The sequence below is a fragment of the Mirounga angustirostris genome, unplaced genomic scaffold (assembly GCF_029215605.1).
Source record: "Mirounga angustirostris isolate CCGP_5_RB_7025 unplaced genomic scaffold, mMirAng1.0.hap1 SCAF_12, whole genome shotgun sequence".
NCBI classification, from domain to species: domain Eukaryota; kingdom Metazoa; phylum Chordata; class Mammalia; order Carnivora; family Phocidae; genus Mirounga; species Mirounga angustirostris.
Window position 1 is genome coordinate 66,120,712 of NW_026991720.1, and position 14,578 is coordinate 66,135,289.

The following is a 14,578-nucleotide window of genomic DNA, read 5'->3' on the forward strand; positions in this document are numbered from 1 at the left end:
CTGGACAGCACTGTTCTAGAAGTTTATGAGGAAATACAGAAAATTACAGGGAGCAGGTAATAGCAGTAGGAGAAAGCATTGCAAATAGGACCTTTGCAAGTAAGCCTGATTCCAACAAAAATAGGTAACAGTTTTTAGTTTGCTTTTTCCTGCTGGAGAAGTTAAGTGTGCTTCACTAATATGTGTTCCCCTTCTTTCCCCTCTATTTTAGTGCTTAGGGTGTGTTCCTTATAGCAGGCCTAATAATGGGATTCACTAATCGGCATTAGGAAGACTTAGGTAAATGATTAACTAATGATCTCTTGTGATTTTCAGAGCACTTTCTCAGCCCATTTTTAACTGGTATAGAGGAACCATACATGGCTTATTAGTAGCAATCTCACTTCAATCTAAGTGTATTTCCCCGCTATATCTCAAATATCTCATTAGAGGCTATTTGGCCAAGTGCATGGAAGGGACTGCATAGGACATGTGCTACTTCAATTCCAAGTTGTTTGAGTCACTATTATTTTTTGTTAGTTTGATGTGGTCTCATTAAAAGGCTAAACAAAGCTTTGGTTCATTTAGATACAAACTCCCTCAGAGAATTGCCCAAAGTGATTGGTGTAACTTGAATATATATATTTTCTTGATGATTTTTGTCCCAAATTAGGCATTTGCTGCAAATTTGCATTTAAAAATAACCCAAATAAGTGTCTGAGTTTGAGATATTTTGGTAAAATAACTGTTTTGAGCTGGCAGCATCCAAATAAAACAGCTCTTTATTTCACAGTTGAGAATATGAAATTGCAAGGTAACATTCATAGGAATTGTTTGTTTCTTGGCCTATAGGGATGGCCAGATTGTTTTTCAGAGATGTTGTTGCCATTTATTTCCCACCCACTTTGCTTTCTTATGAACCAAGGCAACTTAGAGACAAAAATATTTTAGAACATTTTTGTCATTTAGGACATTTGGATGGTGAACATTATGTATTTCTGTCAATGTAAAATGTTTTTTTATTATACAGCCAAGATATCTGATATCAGATAACATGCCTTTCTTTTTTCTCTTTAGAATTTCTTTCATCACGTTTGAATAAATCACTTAAAGGTACGTGAGAAGTTGTGAAATGCTTATAATAGCTGTGTATCTTAACATAGCACCTGAGCAGTATGTATGATCTTTTTTACCCGCTAGTCTCAATGTGTAGTTACTACAGGTAAAGACAGGACGTTTAATTGTCAAAGAGACCTGAGTGGGGACTGTAGTAGTAATATGGGGAGTCTCTTGGATTTTTGAGGGCTTCTGAGGTCCTGAGATGAAGAAAGAGGGACAGGGATCTCTCACTAGGTTGGAGCCAGCCTGCATCTGTTATCTGCCTCTTGGAAGTAAACCTCGAATGTGACCTGACTCCCCCCAGCTCTAGCTGGCCAAATCCCAAGGTGGGAGAGATGCCAGCTTTGACAGGGTGCCAAATTGCTACCGCTGGCTAGATGGAAAGGTCATGCATCTTTTCTGAATACTTGTACGTGAATTAAATCATTCTCAACTCCTGTGTGCCTGCCAACCTAATGGAAAATTGCTGTGGACAAGATAGTTTAAATGTCAGTCTTTGAAGTGGTTTATAGCAGTTTTTGGAATCAAGATTTAATACAGACTTGGATTGGGTATTAAATATTTAACAGGCCTACTCTTTTCTCCATAGAAAACTCATAGCTCCATTGCACCATGTGCGGGATTTGGGCCCTCTTTGGTAGTGATGACTGCCTTTCAGTGCAGTGTCTGAGTGCTATGAAGATTGCACACAGGGGTCCAGATGCATTTCGTTTTGAGAATGTCAATGGATACACCAACTGCTGCTTTGGATTTCATCGGTTGGCAGTGGTTGACCAGCTGTTTGGAATGCAGCCAATTCGAGTAAAGAAATATCCTTATTTGTGGCTCTGTTACAACGGTGAAATCTACAACCACAAGAAGGTAAATAAAACAAAACCAGAAGGTATCTGGATGTGATTAAACCTCAGAGCTAGTTGGTTAGAATTTTTATATATTTTGTATAAAGTTTTTTACTTCTCAGACTGTTTCCATGTTCATTATCTCATTTGCTCCAGTTATAAAGATGATGCACTGATGCACAAAGAGGTCAAATGAGCTGGTCACAAAACAAAAAAAAAAAGAAAAAACGAGGATTACAATTCTTTAACTCTCAGCATTTTTTTTTCCTATTATGAATTTGAATATTAATTAGAGCCTGTGTTTGGTGCTGGGGATACAGTAGTAAGTATGAGAGGTAGATCTGCGCTCTAATGGAGCTTATTGCATTAAAAATCAAAGACCAAAAAAAAATCCTTATACATATGATAAGTATTCTGAAAAAATGGTTGATACGGGAGATCCAGTGTCGGTAAGTGTGGTCAGAGAAGGCCTCTGGAGGAACTGACACTTGAACCGAGACCTAATGGACTGTGATAACTAGCGGGGCTGGGAAGAACTTTTCATGCAGAGGGAATAGCATGTATAGAAGCCTGAGGCAGGAAGCAGCCCTGGGATTGTCAGATGTGAACAAGGGGTAAGATGGGCAAGGTGGGGCTGGGAGGGTGGGCAGAACCCGATCAAGCAGGACTTAGGAGTTGGTAAGATGGTGTTGGAATATCATTCTAAGAGCCATGAGACTGGAGGATTTTAGGGCAGGTATAGAGTTTAATAGTTTGGAGGTCATCATACTTGTAGCTTTTATATAATGCTGCCCTTATGATATGCACTGCGTCTGCATACTGAACAGAACCACAAGACAGAAGGATGGCCAAGTGCAACGGAGTGTAAGAAGTGATTTTCTAGCAGCATTAAATTTGGAACAGCTTTCTAATCTAGGGAAGGCTTACTCAGGGTGAGAGTGGTGAGACGGTGGAAATTCTGACCCCAGGAAGCCACATTGGCTAAGAGCCTTCCAATCTGGAATTATTTGGCCAGTGTTTCATACATTTTTTTAATCTAAAATTTCCAAGTAATTTTTTGTTTGCCACCTTCCTCCCCAGCTTTTAATTTTGAAAATTTCAAACATACTAAAAAAACACAAAACAATGAGAACCTAGATTGTATAACTGTTAATGTTTTGCCATATTTGCTTTGTTTTTCTCTTTCTGTATATACACCTAGGCATTCAATTTTTTGGTGGAATCATTTCAGTATACTACAGATATTGTGACACTTTACTCCTAAATATATAAGCAGTTATCTCTTAAAAATTAGGGCATCCCTCTACCTAACACCAATACTGTTAAACGATGGCTTTTCCACTGTTGTCTGCTTTTAGGAATACTCTTAATAACAGGCTTCTCATTTGAGAAGTTTTTGTAGATATTCAGCAGATTCCTTTCATATATTTTTTAAGGGCATATTATACACAGGCATCATTTTTCTAGGTGCTTGGAGATGAAATGATGAACAGGAAAAATAAGAATGGATTTCACACTAGTGAGAGTACAGGTAGCGAACAGTTAAGACTTTTTTCTTACTAAGCCAAGTTAGTACCATATACACGCGAATGCTGGGTTGGATTATGGCAATATTAACAACTTCCACCTTAAATAACATAGGAAATACCTTGTTTTACTTGAACAACATTGCTGCTTTTATGTATTTTATTTAAAAGTTAGAAAATGGTAACTATTTCAGAAGTATTTTTATTCTAAATTAGTCATATATGTTGTATTTTCAAAAGCATAGATGTCCCATTGCTTCTACCAATCATCTAAGCTTATGCAGCGTGGGCAGCCAGAAATGTACCGAGAGAGGAGGATGGCCATTTTAGGTTTATATAAAGGCCGCTGCAACATAAACTCCAAAGCCCCTCCTTTTTTCTTTTTTTAAACTAATAAAAGACAGCTGCAGGTTTGCTGGGCATGGAGGAAGAATAAATGAAGGAGGGGAGGAATCTGAGGCAAGGCTGGGGCAGAGAGGAGTCTCTCTGCAGGGAGCATCAGGGGCTTCCAACCAGCGAGTCAGAGGGCAGTGTGATTTCTGGATGGGGGCAAGAGACAGGGGCTTTTCTCTCAGTGCAGCTTTTACCCGTGTGGTTTCAGGAGAGTGGAAAGTGGTACATGGGACTCATTAACCAATAACTTACCTGCAGGGTTTAGCTAAGGAGCAGTGCTGACTTGGTGGCAGTGGAGGATAGATTGGGGAAGCTGTTGCTCACTGAAATCACTGAATGCTTTGGGGTATATTCATCCTTCAGATGCCTCAACCCAGAAGGGTCAGCAGAAGACTGCTTCCAAACCCCACCTGCTAGTGCCAGGATCTCCCCTGATGGTCTCTCAGAGTAGGGAGAGGAGAACAGGAAATGGCTCTGTAGTCACTGGAGGCAGCCAACCGCCATGTTGGGGGGAAGTTCTGTGAGGGCTTATAGACAGAAGTTTCACAGATCATAGAGTGTGATTGTGAAGCATGTTTATAGGTCATACATATACAAATATAGATTTACTTTTTGAATTTTAGAAACATGTTTTAAATATTTAAACGTATCCAGGATTTCCACCTCATTTTGTTAATGTGAACCTCTTCTCTCTCCATGATCAGCTAAAAATATGAGTAAGTTCACAGAAAGAGCAACTCCAAGGACTTCTCACCCTCACAGTTTGCAGTGTGATGGAGAGCCACAGAGTCGGGGTGTCATGTGATCTAACCCTCTGCCTCTGCACTCGGTGTGGTCATGACCATCACTTTGCTGTGCCTTTGGGGCATGTGGGCTACTAACGCTCCCCTGTCATTTTGTGTCTCAGTGAGAAGTAGCTTTAATGCCACTGGAGTGGTAGGAGGACTGAATATTGCAGTCCTCCCCTGGGGGCCAGTAGCTTTGTTTAGACCATGTGTCTTTATCATTGTGATAGAGTCATTCATTTTGGGGGAACAGTACCAACTATGTTTGTCCTTTTTTTTTTTTTTTTTTTAAGATTTTATTTATTTACTTGACAGAGAGGGAGGTAGAGAGAGCACAAGCAGGGGGGAGCAGCCAAGGGAGAGGGAGCCCCCAACATGGGGCTCCATCCCAGGACCTGGGATCATGACCTGAGCTGAAGGCAGACACTTAACTGACTGAGCCACCCAGGTGCCCCTGTATTTGTCCTTTTGCTTTCCATTTTCATAGGCCGGTCTTTGAGACTGAACTGGAACAACCTTAGCTGATACTATATTCTCAAGTTAAAATATTACAGCATGGAAGCACATTTTTAGTGTCATGGCAACTGGGGGCAACCTATTGGCTTCACTTACATACAGATGTAAATATATATGTATTATAGACATAGCACATATATAAAGTACATTTCTGTCTACACATGACTGGATACGTTGCGTTTATGAGAATGCAACTAAAATTTTCACGGGTTTAGCTTTATGTTATAAAGAATTTGCAGAATTGTGACTTCAAACAAGTTATATTTTGATAATGCCATGATTCTTCTAAAAAATCACTGAACTGCATGCTTATAGAATGTAGAAATATTGAACCAACTTTGCAATGAAAAACTATTAATGAGTGAACACAGATTCTAACATGTTTATTTTGCTCTTGTTTTTAAAAGATGCAACAACATTTTGAATTTGAATACCAGACCAAAGTGGATGGTGAGATAATCCTTCATCTATACGACAAAGGAGGAATTGAGCAAACAGTTTGTATGTTGGATGGGGTATTTGCATTTATTTTACTGGATACTGCCAATAAGAAAGTGTTCCTGGGCAGAGATACTTACGGAGTCAGGCCTTTGTTTAAAGCCATGACAGAAGATGGATTTTTGGCCGTGTGTTCAGAAGCTAAAGGTAATGATAGAATTTTTCTTTAGGTTTTCATTATTGCTCTGGTTTTGTGTTGTCCTCTAGATCATATTTGCAAATCCCATGGTGGGCAATCCAAAAGTTTTCAAGTGACTGTTTCTCAGTGCTTTTAGAATAATGTCTCTAAAACTAATCTGTTCATGGGATTTCCTGGTTAAAACTTTTTAATTACTCCTCATCCCCCATAGGGGTTGTATGGCTCTGTTGAGGTCTGCTACCTTAGTGATCCATTTATGATGGGATCTGGGTCCAATCTGGTCTTTGAATTCAGTATGACAGATTACCAGGCTGACAAACTCAAATTGTAAATCATAATGAGCATTTAGATAGGCTGTTCCTATTTACAGTGTAACACTGATTTTGAATCAAAGATCATGGTGGCGTCAGGTTGGTTACTCTCTGTGAAAACCTATTGAGGAGATTTCGATTATACTATTAACACACAGTATATAATAACTAGTTAAGGGGTAGATGCCTGACTTCTTAATGTTCGACTTTAAAGTACCTCATAGTGGATCATTTTGCTTGTCAAAGGTCCAGGAACCATGGCTGTTTTCTTAAAATACCTCAGTCAAAGAAATGACTGCCAGGATATAGTAAAATGAGTAATTTCAAGTCCATCTCCTTGCTTAATGTATCATTTCTTTTTATATTTAATTTATTATAGAAAATAGATTTTCTTGATCTGAAATTTCAGCTAGGGAGAAGAAATTGAACATTGGAGATTTTCCTATTGCTTTGAACTAGAAATCAGTGTAGTCTTGCTATACATCTCTGTACCACTGTGACCTCTCTAGTAAGTAGATAATAGCATTGGGGTTAATTTTCCCTGTTTTGCTGATATAATGGACATGTGTTTATATTAAAAAGGGAAAATAAACAGGAATTTAGAGGATGGTAAGTTAATTGTGAAAGTTAGTGTGAATTGTATCTTGAGTTAAATTATCTTTTCCAATTTGTAGGTCTTGTTAACCTGAAGCACTCCACGACTCCTTTTTTAAAAGTGGAGCCATTTCTCCCGGGACACTATGAAGTTTTGGATTTAAAGCCAAATGGCAAAGTGGCCTCCGTGGAAATGGTTAAATATCATCACTGTAGAGATGAGCCTCTGCATGCCCTCTACGACAATGTGGAGAAACTCTTCCCAGGTACTAGAGCAAACGCCCACCCACCTATTCCTGACCCTTCTCCCCCAAAGGAAAAAAGAAATGATACTTTTCATGTCACTGGAATGGTTCAGGTCTGAAGAGCTATTTCCTGTTTAATTGGGAGGTGGCGCATTGGGATTTGGCAAAGTCCACGGTTGAGCACATATCATGATAGATAGAGATGATTGTGTACCTCGTTTCAGTAAATAATTCAGCCCAAGGTTTTCTGGAACTGTTTACTTTATGTGTTTATAGGTTTTGAGATAGAAACTGTGAAGAACAACCTCCGGATCCTTTTTGATAATGCCATTAAGAAACGCTTGATGACAGACAGAAGGATTGGCTGCCTTTTATCAGGTGAAGGCTGTTAAAAAGCCTGATTATATTTAATGCATATTTCAGCAAATGATTTGTAGCTATCCCTGAGGTTTTGACTATAAAATATTTACGATTTAATCTTTCTCTCCATTAGAGAATGAAAATGTTTTCTGTAAGCTGTATTCAATATTCAGTAATATAGCAATGTCTGGTTACATTGTAATTGGGATGAATGAGTTAATAAACATTCTTTAGAATAGTGTCTAGTGATTTTTTTTTTTTTTTAGCCAATTCATATACTGCAACCATTATCTTGGTTTATCTATGCTAGATTTTTTCTTTGATTAAAGTTGATTTTCACTTTATAAAACTTGGGGATTTTAAATGGTAAAACTAATCTTGGAGCTCAACAGGATTGTAAATCCTACCTGTTCCTCTCTATATAAGGCGCATAACCAGTATACTTCTGGTCTTGCTCACAGGGGGCTTAGATTCCAGTTTGGTTGCTGCCACCCTGTTAAAGCAGCTAAAAGAGGCCCGTGTTCAGTACCCTCTCCAGACGTTTGCAATTGGCATGGAAGACAGTACTGATTTACTAGCTGCTAGAAAGGTAAGACACTATCTCAGTCCATTATGTAATTAAGACAGACGTATTAGAATAAAAATCAAGCCAATAATTAATGATTCTATGCGTATGTTCCTGTATTGACACAAGTAATTATTTAAAATTAAATATATTAAAATGGAATGAAATGCCTGTTGAGTATCAACTGTGTTGTACGCTGTCCTCTGGATACTTCTACCAAGGTCCGTGCAGTCCTCATAAAAACCCTAGGATAATAATTCTTTTTGAATGTAAGGACATGGTATAGTGGTTATGACTGCATGCTTGGAGCCTGACTGCTGTTTTCAAATCCTACCTCCACCATGTAATTCTTCATTTATGTAATGGGAGTAACAGTAATAGTAGTAATAGTAATGGGATAGTTTTGTGGTGAAAATGATATAATTCATATAAAGTGCATACTAGGGCGCCTGGGTGGCTCAGTCGTTAAACATCTGCCTTCGGCTCGGGTCACGATCCCAGAGTCCTGGGATCGAGCCCCGCATCGGGCTCCCTGCTCCGCGGGAAGCCTGCTTCTCCCTCTCCCACTCCCCCTGCTCGTGTCCCTGCTCTCGCTCTCTCTCTCTCTCTGTCAAATAAATAAATAAAATCTTAAAAAAAAAAAAAATAAAGTGCATAGGCTAGAACACAGCAAGTAGTAAGTACCTTGTAAACGTTAGCTGTTATTTTTTACAAAGCACCGTGTGTTAGGATTATGGGCAGAGGGGACGTTGTACATATATATTCAGTGTTCAGGAGACCTTGTTCCTACTCTGGAAGAACTTAGTAGAAGGAAGGAGAAAAAGCTAGAGTGCAGTTTCAAAGCAAGCTGATCAATGCTGAAAGAATCCAAAATAGCCAAAGAATAAAGGGGGGGAGCCGACATTTCCTTTAGGAATAATATTCTGAATGTCACGTAAAGCATTACTGGGGGGCCAATAGGGGACTAAGGTTAGAGTGGGGCCCTGTTGGACTAGAGAGAAAGGAGGTGGGTAACTTAGGGGTGTAGGGGGCACACTAACTGGGAGCCTCTGGACAGTCAGGTTGAAGTCTTGGAGTAGGAAGAGCTGTTGGGCTGTCTACCTCTTAGTTGAGTCCTGGCAGAGACTGGGGGAGGCCAGGAAACCTGACTGGGGGGCTGTGTGTGTGGTGACCTGGAGAATCACTTCCTCTTATTCTGCCCGGTTTGTTTTTCACTGTTGTTAACTACTGTCATGTTTCCTTCTCAAAGGCAGTTCTTTTCTTTAAATCACAAGTATGTGGATGTTTCTTAAATAATCAGGTGGCAAATCACATTGGGAGTGAACACCATGAAGTCCTCTTTAATTCTGAGGAAGGCATTCAGGTCCTGGATGAAGTCATATTTTCCTTGGAAACTTACGATATTACAACAGTTCGTGCTTCAGTAGGTAAGGTATTTTAGGATATCAGAAATATTTTTAATACTAAAAAAGTATAAGGGTTAAAAGATTATTTCAAACAACAGTTTCAAAAACAACACTTAGGAATAAATGCAAATAAGATTCCTAGGTCAGCAGTATTTTAAGACAAGACCATTTAAGAATTCCCCCAACCTATTTTGGAGGGAGAGGAATAAATACATAAGCTTCCACATTTATGGTATCATTACAGACGATCCTATACTTACCAGGGTTCCACTTAAATAATTTCCAACTTTACGATGGTGTGAAAGCAATATGCTTTCAGTAGAAACCGTACTTTGACTTTGGAATTTGGATCTTTTCCCGGGCTAGTGCCATGTGGAGGATACTCTCTCCTGAGGCTAGGTGGTGGTAGTGAGCCACAGCTCCCAGGCAGCCGGGGGCTCACAAGGTTCAACAACCGAAACACTTAACAACCGCTCCGTACCCACACACCCATCCTGGTTTTCATTCTTAGGATAGTATCAACAAATTACATGAAATATTCAATATGCTATTACAGAGTAGGCTTTGTGTTAGGTGATTCTGCCCAACCGTAGGCTAATGTAAGAGTTCTGAGCATACCTAAGGTAGGCGAGGCTAAGCTATGACATTCAGTAGGTTAGGTGAATTAAATGCATTTTTTATGTTTTCAACTTAAGTGGGTTTATCAGGACGTAAGTCAAGGGAGATCTGTATTTCCATTTCTCCAAAGAGCAGATGCATATTTTTTGCACTTCTCCCTGCCCCACCAATTACTCTGCATATAGTTTCTTGGGCTATATAAGGAAATAGATCTGTGTTGTAACAATTTCTGTAAGGAATACTCATTTTACGTGTATTTTGGTAACTATTCCATTATAGGACTTATCAGTCAGTAACTGTTAGTGCCCAGCAAGCAATACTAGTTTTGTCCTGTGGATATATACCGAAATCAGAAGTACACTCCAAATCAGACTGAAACAGTGTTGTTGAGCCTCTAACATGCTACTGGCTTAGATAGGCCTCTCTCTTAAGAGACTCAGAGTCTGATAAGCCTCCATTGCAAAGTTTAGAGCATGAGAATATTATCACAGGGCTGATATTGCCCTCGAGGGAACAGAAATTGGTTCTTGGAGGGTAACAAAATCTTAGGTATTACAGTGGTCAGTGGTCCTCCAAAGGGCCACAGTATATCCACAGATACATAGTATATCTGGCACTAATATTTCATGGAGAGGGCAATTAGGAAAAAGTGTCTAAAAAGTTTCCCTAGGTTGGCGATCGTGAAAAAAATGGTAAAGAACCAATACTGGTTTACAGGGATGGGCAGCCACAACCAATGGATATCTTTTAATAATTTACATAGTATTCTTAACCATATGTGAAATTTGGTGGATGGGGAGTGTTAGGAAAAAAAAATCTAAACTACCCAAACTCCCCACACCTATTATTTTTGTAGAATGATACTGGTATGAAGGTTAGGAATTTTTTTTTTTTTAAGATATTTGTCATTGTTCAGTTTAACAGAGTTTTAAGGTGGACATTCTTGGTCTAAAAGCACTACAATTTTAAAATCTTTGTAAAAAATTCTGGCATGATTTTGGGCTATTCCATTGCAACAGTACAACTTGCTAGATTAGGTACATTAAAATGGCTTAGAGATAAAGGGTCATTATTTTGGAAACTACTTTATTAATACAGAGTTCAATCTAAGTAAAACTCAGTAGCTTCCAAAAACCAAACAAAGGGTAGAGAGTTATGTTGACATGAACCATTTCTGTCTCTTCCAAGGTATGTACTTAGTTTCCAAGTACATTCGGAAGAACACAGATAGCGTGGTGATCTTCTCCGGAGAAGGCTCAGATGAGCTGACGCAGGGTTACATATATTTTCACAAGGTAAGCATTCTGAAATGGAGGGGCATCGGTGCTAGGCTGGGAAAAGTGAACTATTTGACTACTTGCTGTCCTCTCTTGTCACTATAGCCCTAACGCTTGAGTGTCTTGTGATGTAGATGAGGAAACCAGATCGTGTCTGCTCTGTTTTCCTTTTGGGGGAGAAAGAAGTCTTCCTGGTGTCAGATAATCTGCATTCTTCAGAGCCAGTTGAGCATGAGAATCGCGCTTCTGATATTTCTTACTACCCTGTGGCAGCATGGTTATTGCCCACGGTGTCCATTTTATTGCCTGACGCTAACCATTGGGTGTGAAGGGAGGCCTGGTGTATCACGCAGGGACTCCCTTGGGTAGCTTTTTGTCTTACCCGCCCTTAGAGCGGGAATGTGGGAAAGACTGGGAAATAAAAACCGTTCTGTGTGCCCAAAGCAAAGCTGTTGGTATATTTGTAACTTCACCCGTTTGTTTGTAAAACAGGCTCCTTCTCCTGAAAAAGCTGAGGAGGAGAGTGAGAGGCTTCTGAAGGAACTCTACCTGTTCGACGTGCTGCGGGCAGATCGCACCACTGCTGCCCACGGGTAACCCATTAGTTTCAGAAGCAATCGTAAAGATAGCCTCAAAAGTCATAAAGCTCAACGGCGGCTTATTTCTGTCGGCTTGTTATTTGTTGCAAAGTATGACTTTTTAGAGAAAACAAAGCTCGTCTCCTTCCAAGTGCTGCTGTGGCCCTGATGAGGGGACTGTCGGTTCAGACTGACTTTCTGTCTTTAAACACAGCGCCACTCTGCTGCCATCAGGATGGAGAGGGAAGGCAGATGCAGCTCTTTTTAAGACTTCTTAAGAGACGTAAAGATTATACAGCCCCACGAACCAAGTGTTGAGTGCCTGCCATCCCTGTTAGAGCCTGTGGTGACCATGGGTGGGCACGGGGCCATGAAGATCAAGAGTTTGATTGGATTCTCTGAGACCACTTCTGGATGCCTGAAGTTGTCACTTTAGCTAGTCATGTTGGAGGATTCAAGACTCTTAGTGTGCATGATAGACAACCGACATCAAATGTTTTAGTTGCTTCTACCAAATCAAACTTAGATTGGGAAATAATAGAAGATGGTGTGGGGAATGAACTGAATCCATGGTTATTATCCTATCCATTTGTCTTAACCAGAGTCACCAGGATTCAGGAAACATTGATGCGGCCTTTGATGAAACACTGTGGATCAGTGGTTTATATTGAATGTTGTATGTAAATTAGTCATTTAGTAGTCAACAATTTTGAATTCTTACGGTTTTTAATAAGACTTGAGAGATGGGCTCACCTGGAAAAGACTTTGAGGCAGAAAGGTATAGGAAAAGTACATTCTCAGTGATCAGGTCACTCATGATTCTTGCCTTTTTCTGCTTTTTGAGATGTGCATTTATTTGTTTGTAGAAGGGAAAGTAAAATTATTGGCAGGTTGTCTCACTCCCTAGATAATAAACATCCTGTTTTGAATGAGGATTTTTGCGTTCATGCAATAGTGTAGGGTAATCAGGAGGACTGCAAAGATGACTTTATCATCTTAACATTACTTAGAGGCTGGCTGAATTGCTAAGAAACTCTCAAGGAGAATCTAAATGGACAGGCACTAAATATCCATTTTGATTTAGATTTTCTTTTCCCCTTTAAGCCTTGAATTGAGAGTCCCCTTCCTGGATCATCGATTTTCTTCCTATTACTTGTCTCTGCCCCCAGATATGAGAATTCCCAAGGTAGGTGAATCAATTCAAGATAAAAAACTGTCCATTGATATTGAATATATTTGGAACTTTTACTGACGTTCCTTTGTTTTCACGTCAGAATGGGATAGAAAAACATCTCCTGAGAGAGACCTTTGAGGACTCCAACCTGATACCTAAAGACATTCTCTGGCGGCCAAAAGAAGCCTTCAGTGATGGAATAACCTCGGTTAAGAATTCCTGGTTTAGGATTTTACAGGAATATATTGAACATCAGGTATAATGTCATTAAAAATATCTTCTGGAATAGGACAATGTGTACATAGAGTTGTAATCGCTGTTCATTTTGTGTTTAGTTTAAATGTTTTGTGTGTTGGAGAAATTCTCGGTAAACAGTACTTTTGTAAGAATTTCTTAAGATTTAAATAGCCTGAAGGATTATGTAGTAGCATGTAGAATGGAGAGGGCAAGGGAGGAGACTTACCCATCATCACTGACCTTCATTTGCCACATTATTGCGTACCTGCTGGGGGCCAGACATTATTAGGCATAAAAGAATAGAACACTCAGAGCCACCATCTAGTAGAGGTAGTCACAAAAATGTTCCTTAAAAGTCACTGCAACTGTGTATATTATGGTATTTTAGCATTTTCTATGTGAAGGGTGATTCAAAGGATCTCTTGGACAGTTTAGAGTCATGCCTTTCCATATCTTTGGCTGTTATCGTGAAACCACATTAAATGCAAGGGTTTCTAGGCCATTTAAAAAACCATTTTGCTTTTATGCTCTTCCAGGTTGATGACGCAATGATGGCAGTGGCGGCCCAAAAATTTCCCTTCAACACTCCTAAAACTAAAGAGGGCTATTACTACCGTCAAATCTTCGAACGCCACTACCCGGGCCGGGCCGACTGGCTGACCCATTACTGGATGCCGAGGTGGATCAACGCCACTGACCCTTCAGCCCGCACTCTGGCCCATTACAAGGCCGCTGCCAAAGCCTAGGGCTGTCTGCGCAAGTCAGTGCAAGGAAACATTCCTCTTGCAGAGAGCAGGGCCTGGGGGGCAGGAGGGGAGCGGTGAGCGTCAGCCACTCAGGCTCACTGGGCCTGAGAAAAAATAAAAGTCTTAAATCGGAACCATTGCTGTGGTCGCTTCTGCTCACACAGCCCCTTCATTAGAGGTAACTGGAAACTGGAGCGGCTTTCACTGTTCTCCCATAAGGTAGAGAGTGAGCCCAGGAAAGGGGGAAGCAGGGTGACGTTTTCAGGCAGTCACAGGTGCTGTCAGGCTGCTTTAGAAGCCTTGGGCCTTGTGCCAACGTGGCTCCCTGCCCGTCCTGGCCTCCTCTTCGTGTGGCCGCCTCCCAGCTTCCCTCTCGGTGCTTTCTGTATTCCCAGTAGCTGGCCAGGCCGCCTCCACCGTGCCGAGGCCCTCGCAGACGGCCAGGACAGCTCTATTTTACTAAATAGCAATTCTTACTTTCTTTTTGTCTGTGGAGCCAACACCTCTTCTGGAACTGTTGTTCTAGGTCAGAGGTCAGCAAGCTCTCAAGGGACAGTAGTAGTGCAGGCTTTGCAGCCCTCTGTTGGAACTGTTAGACTCTCTGGAGTGTAAAGCCATAGATAATATGCAAAGAAGCAGGGATGGCTATGTTCCAGTCAAAGTTGATCAAAGG

The 14,578-nt window shown here is 40.4% G+C and overlaps 1 protein-coding gene across 6 annotated transcripts in view; it reads left to right on the plus strand.

Moving 5' to 3' along the window:
• The window catches only part of ASNS (asparagine synthetase (glutamine-hydrolyzing)), a 160,301-nt gene extending 146,262 nt beyond the window's left edge, over positions 1 to 14,039 (plus strand). For 3 of the 6 annotated variants that reach the window (XM_064575239.1, XM_064575238.1, XM_064575241.1), the window contains 12 exons: positions 1,057 to 1,092; positions 1,688 to 1,959; positions 5,565 to 5,802; positions 6,780 to 6,965; positions 7,221 to 7,322; positions 7,766 to 7,893; positions 9,119 to 9,296; positions 11,082 to 11,188; positions 11,663 to 11,763; positions 12,853 to 12,934; positions 13,023 to 13,178; positions 13,696 to 14,039. In XM_064575239.1, the coding sequence (XP_064431309.1) occupies positions 1,711 to 1,959; positions 5,565 to 5,802; positions 6,780 to 6,965; positions 7,221 to 7,322; positions 7,766 to 7,893; positions 9,119 to 9,296; positions 11,082 to 11,188; positions 11,663 to 11,763; positions 12,853 to 12,934; positions 13,023 to 13,178; positions 13,696 to 13,905 (1,737 nt within the window). In that variant the 5' untranslated portion in view covers positions 1,057 to 1,092; positions 1,688 to 1,710 and the 3' untranslated portion in view covers positions 13,906 to 14,039. Of the gene's footprint in view, positions 1 to 211; positions 280 to 1,056; positions 1,093 to 1,687; positions 1,960 to 5,564; positions 5,803 to 6,779; positions 6,966 to 7,220; positions 7,323 to 7,765; positions 7,894 to 9,118; positions 9,297 to 11,081; positions 11,189 to 11,662; positions 11,764 to 12,852; positions 12,935 to 13,022; positions 13,185 to 13,695 lie in introns of those variants that run through there. The other 3 variants (XM_064575240.1, XM_054505287.2, XM_064575242.1) reach the window with 3 other exon arrangements.
• Positions 14,040 to 14,578: the final 539 nt, after the last annotated feature.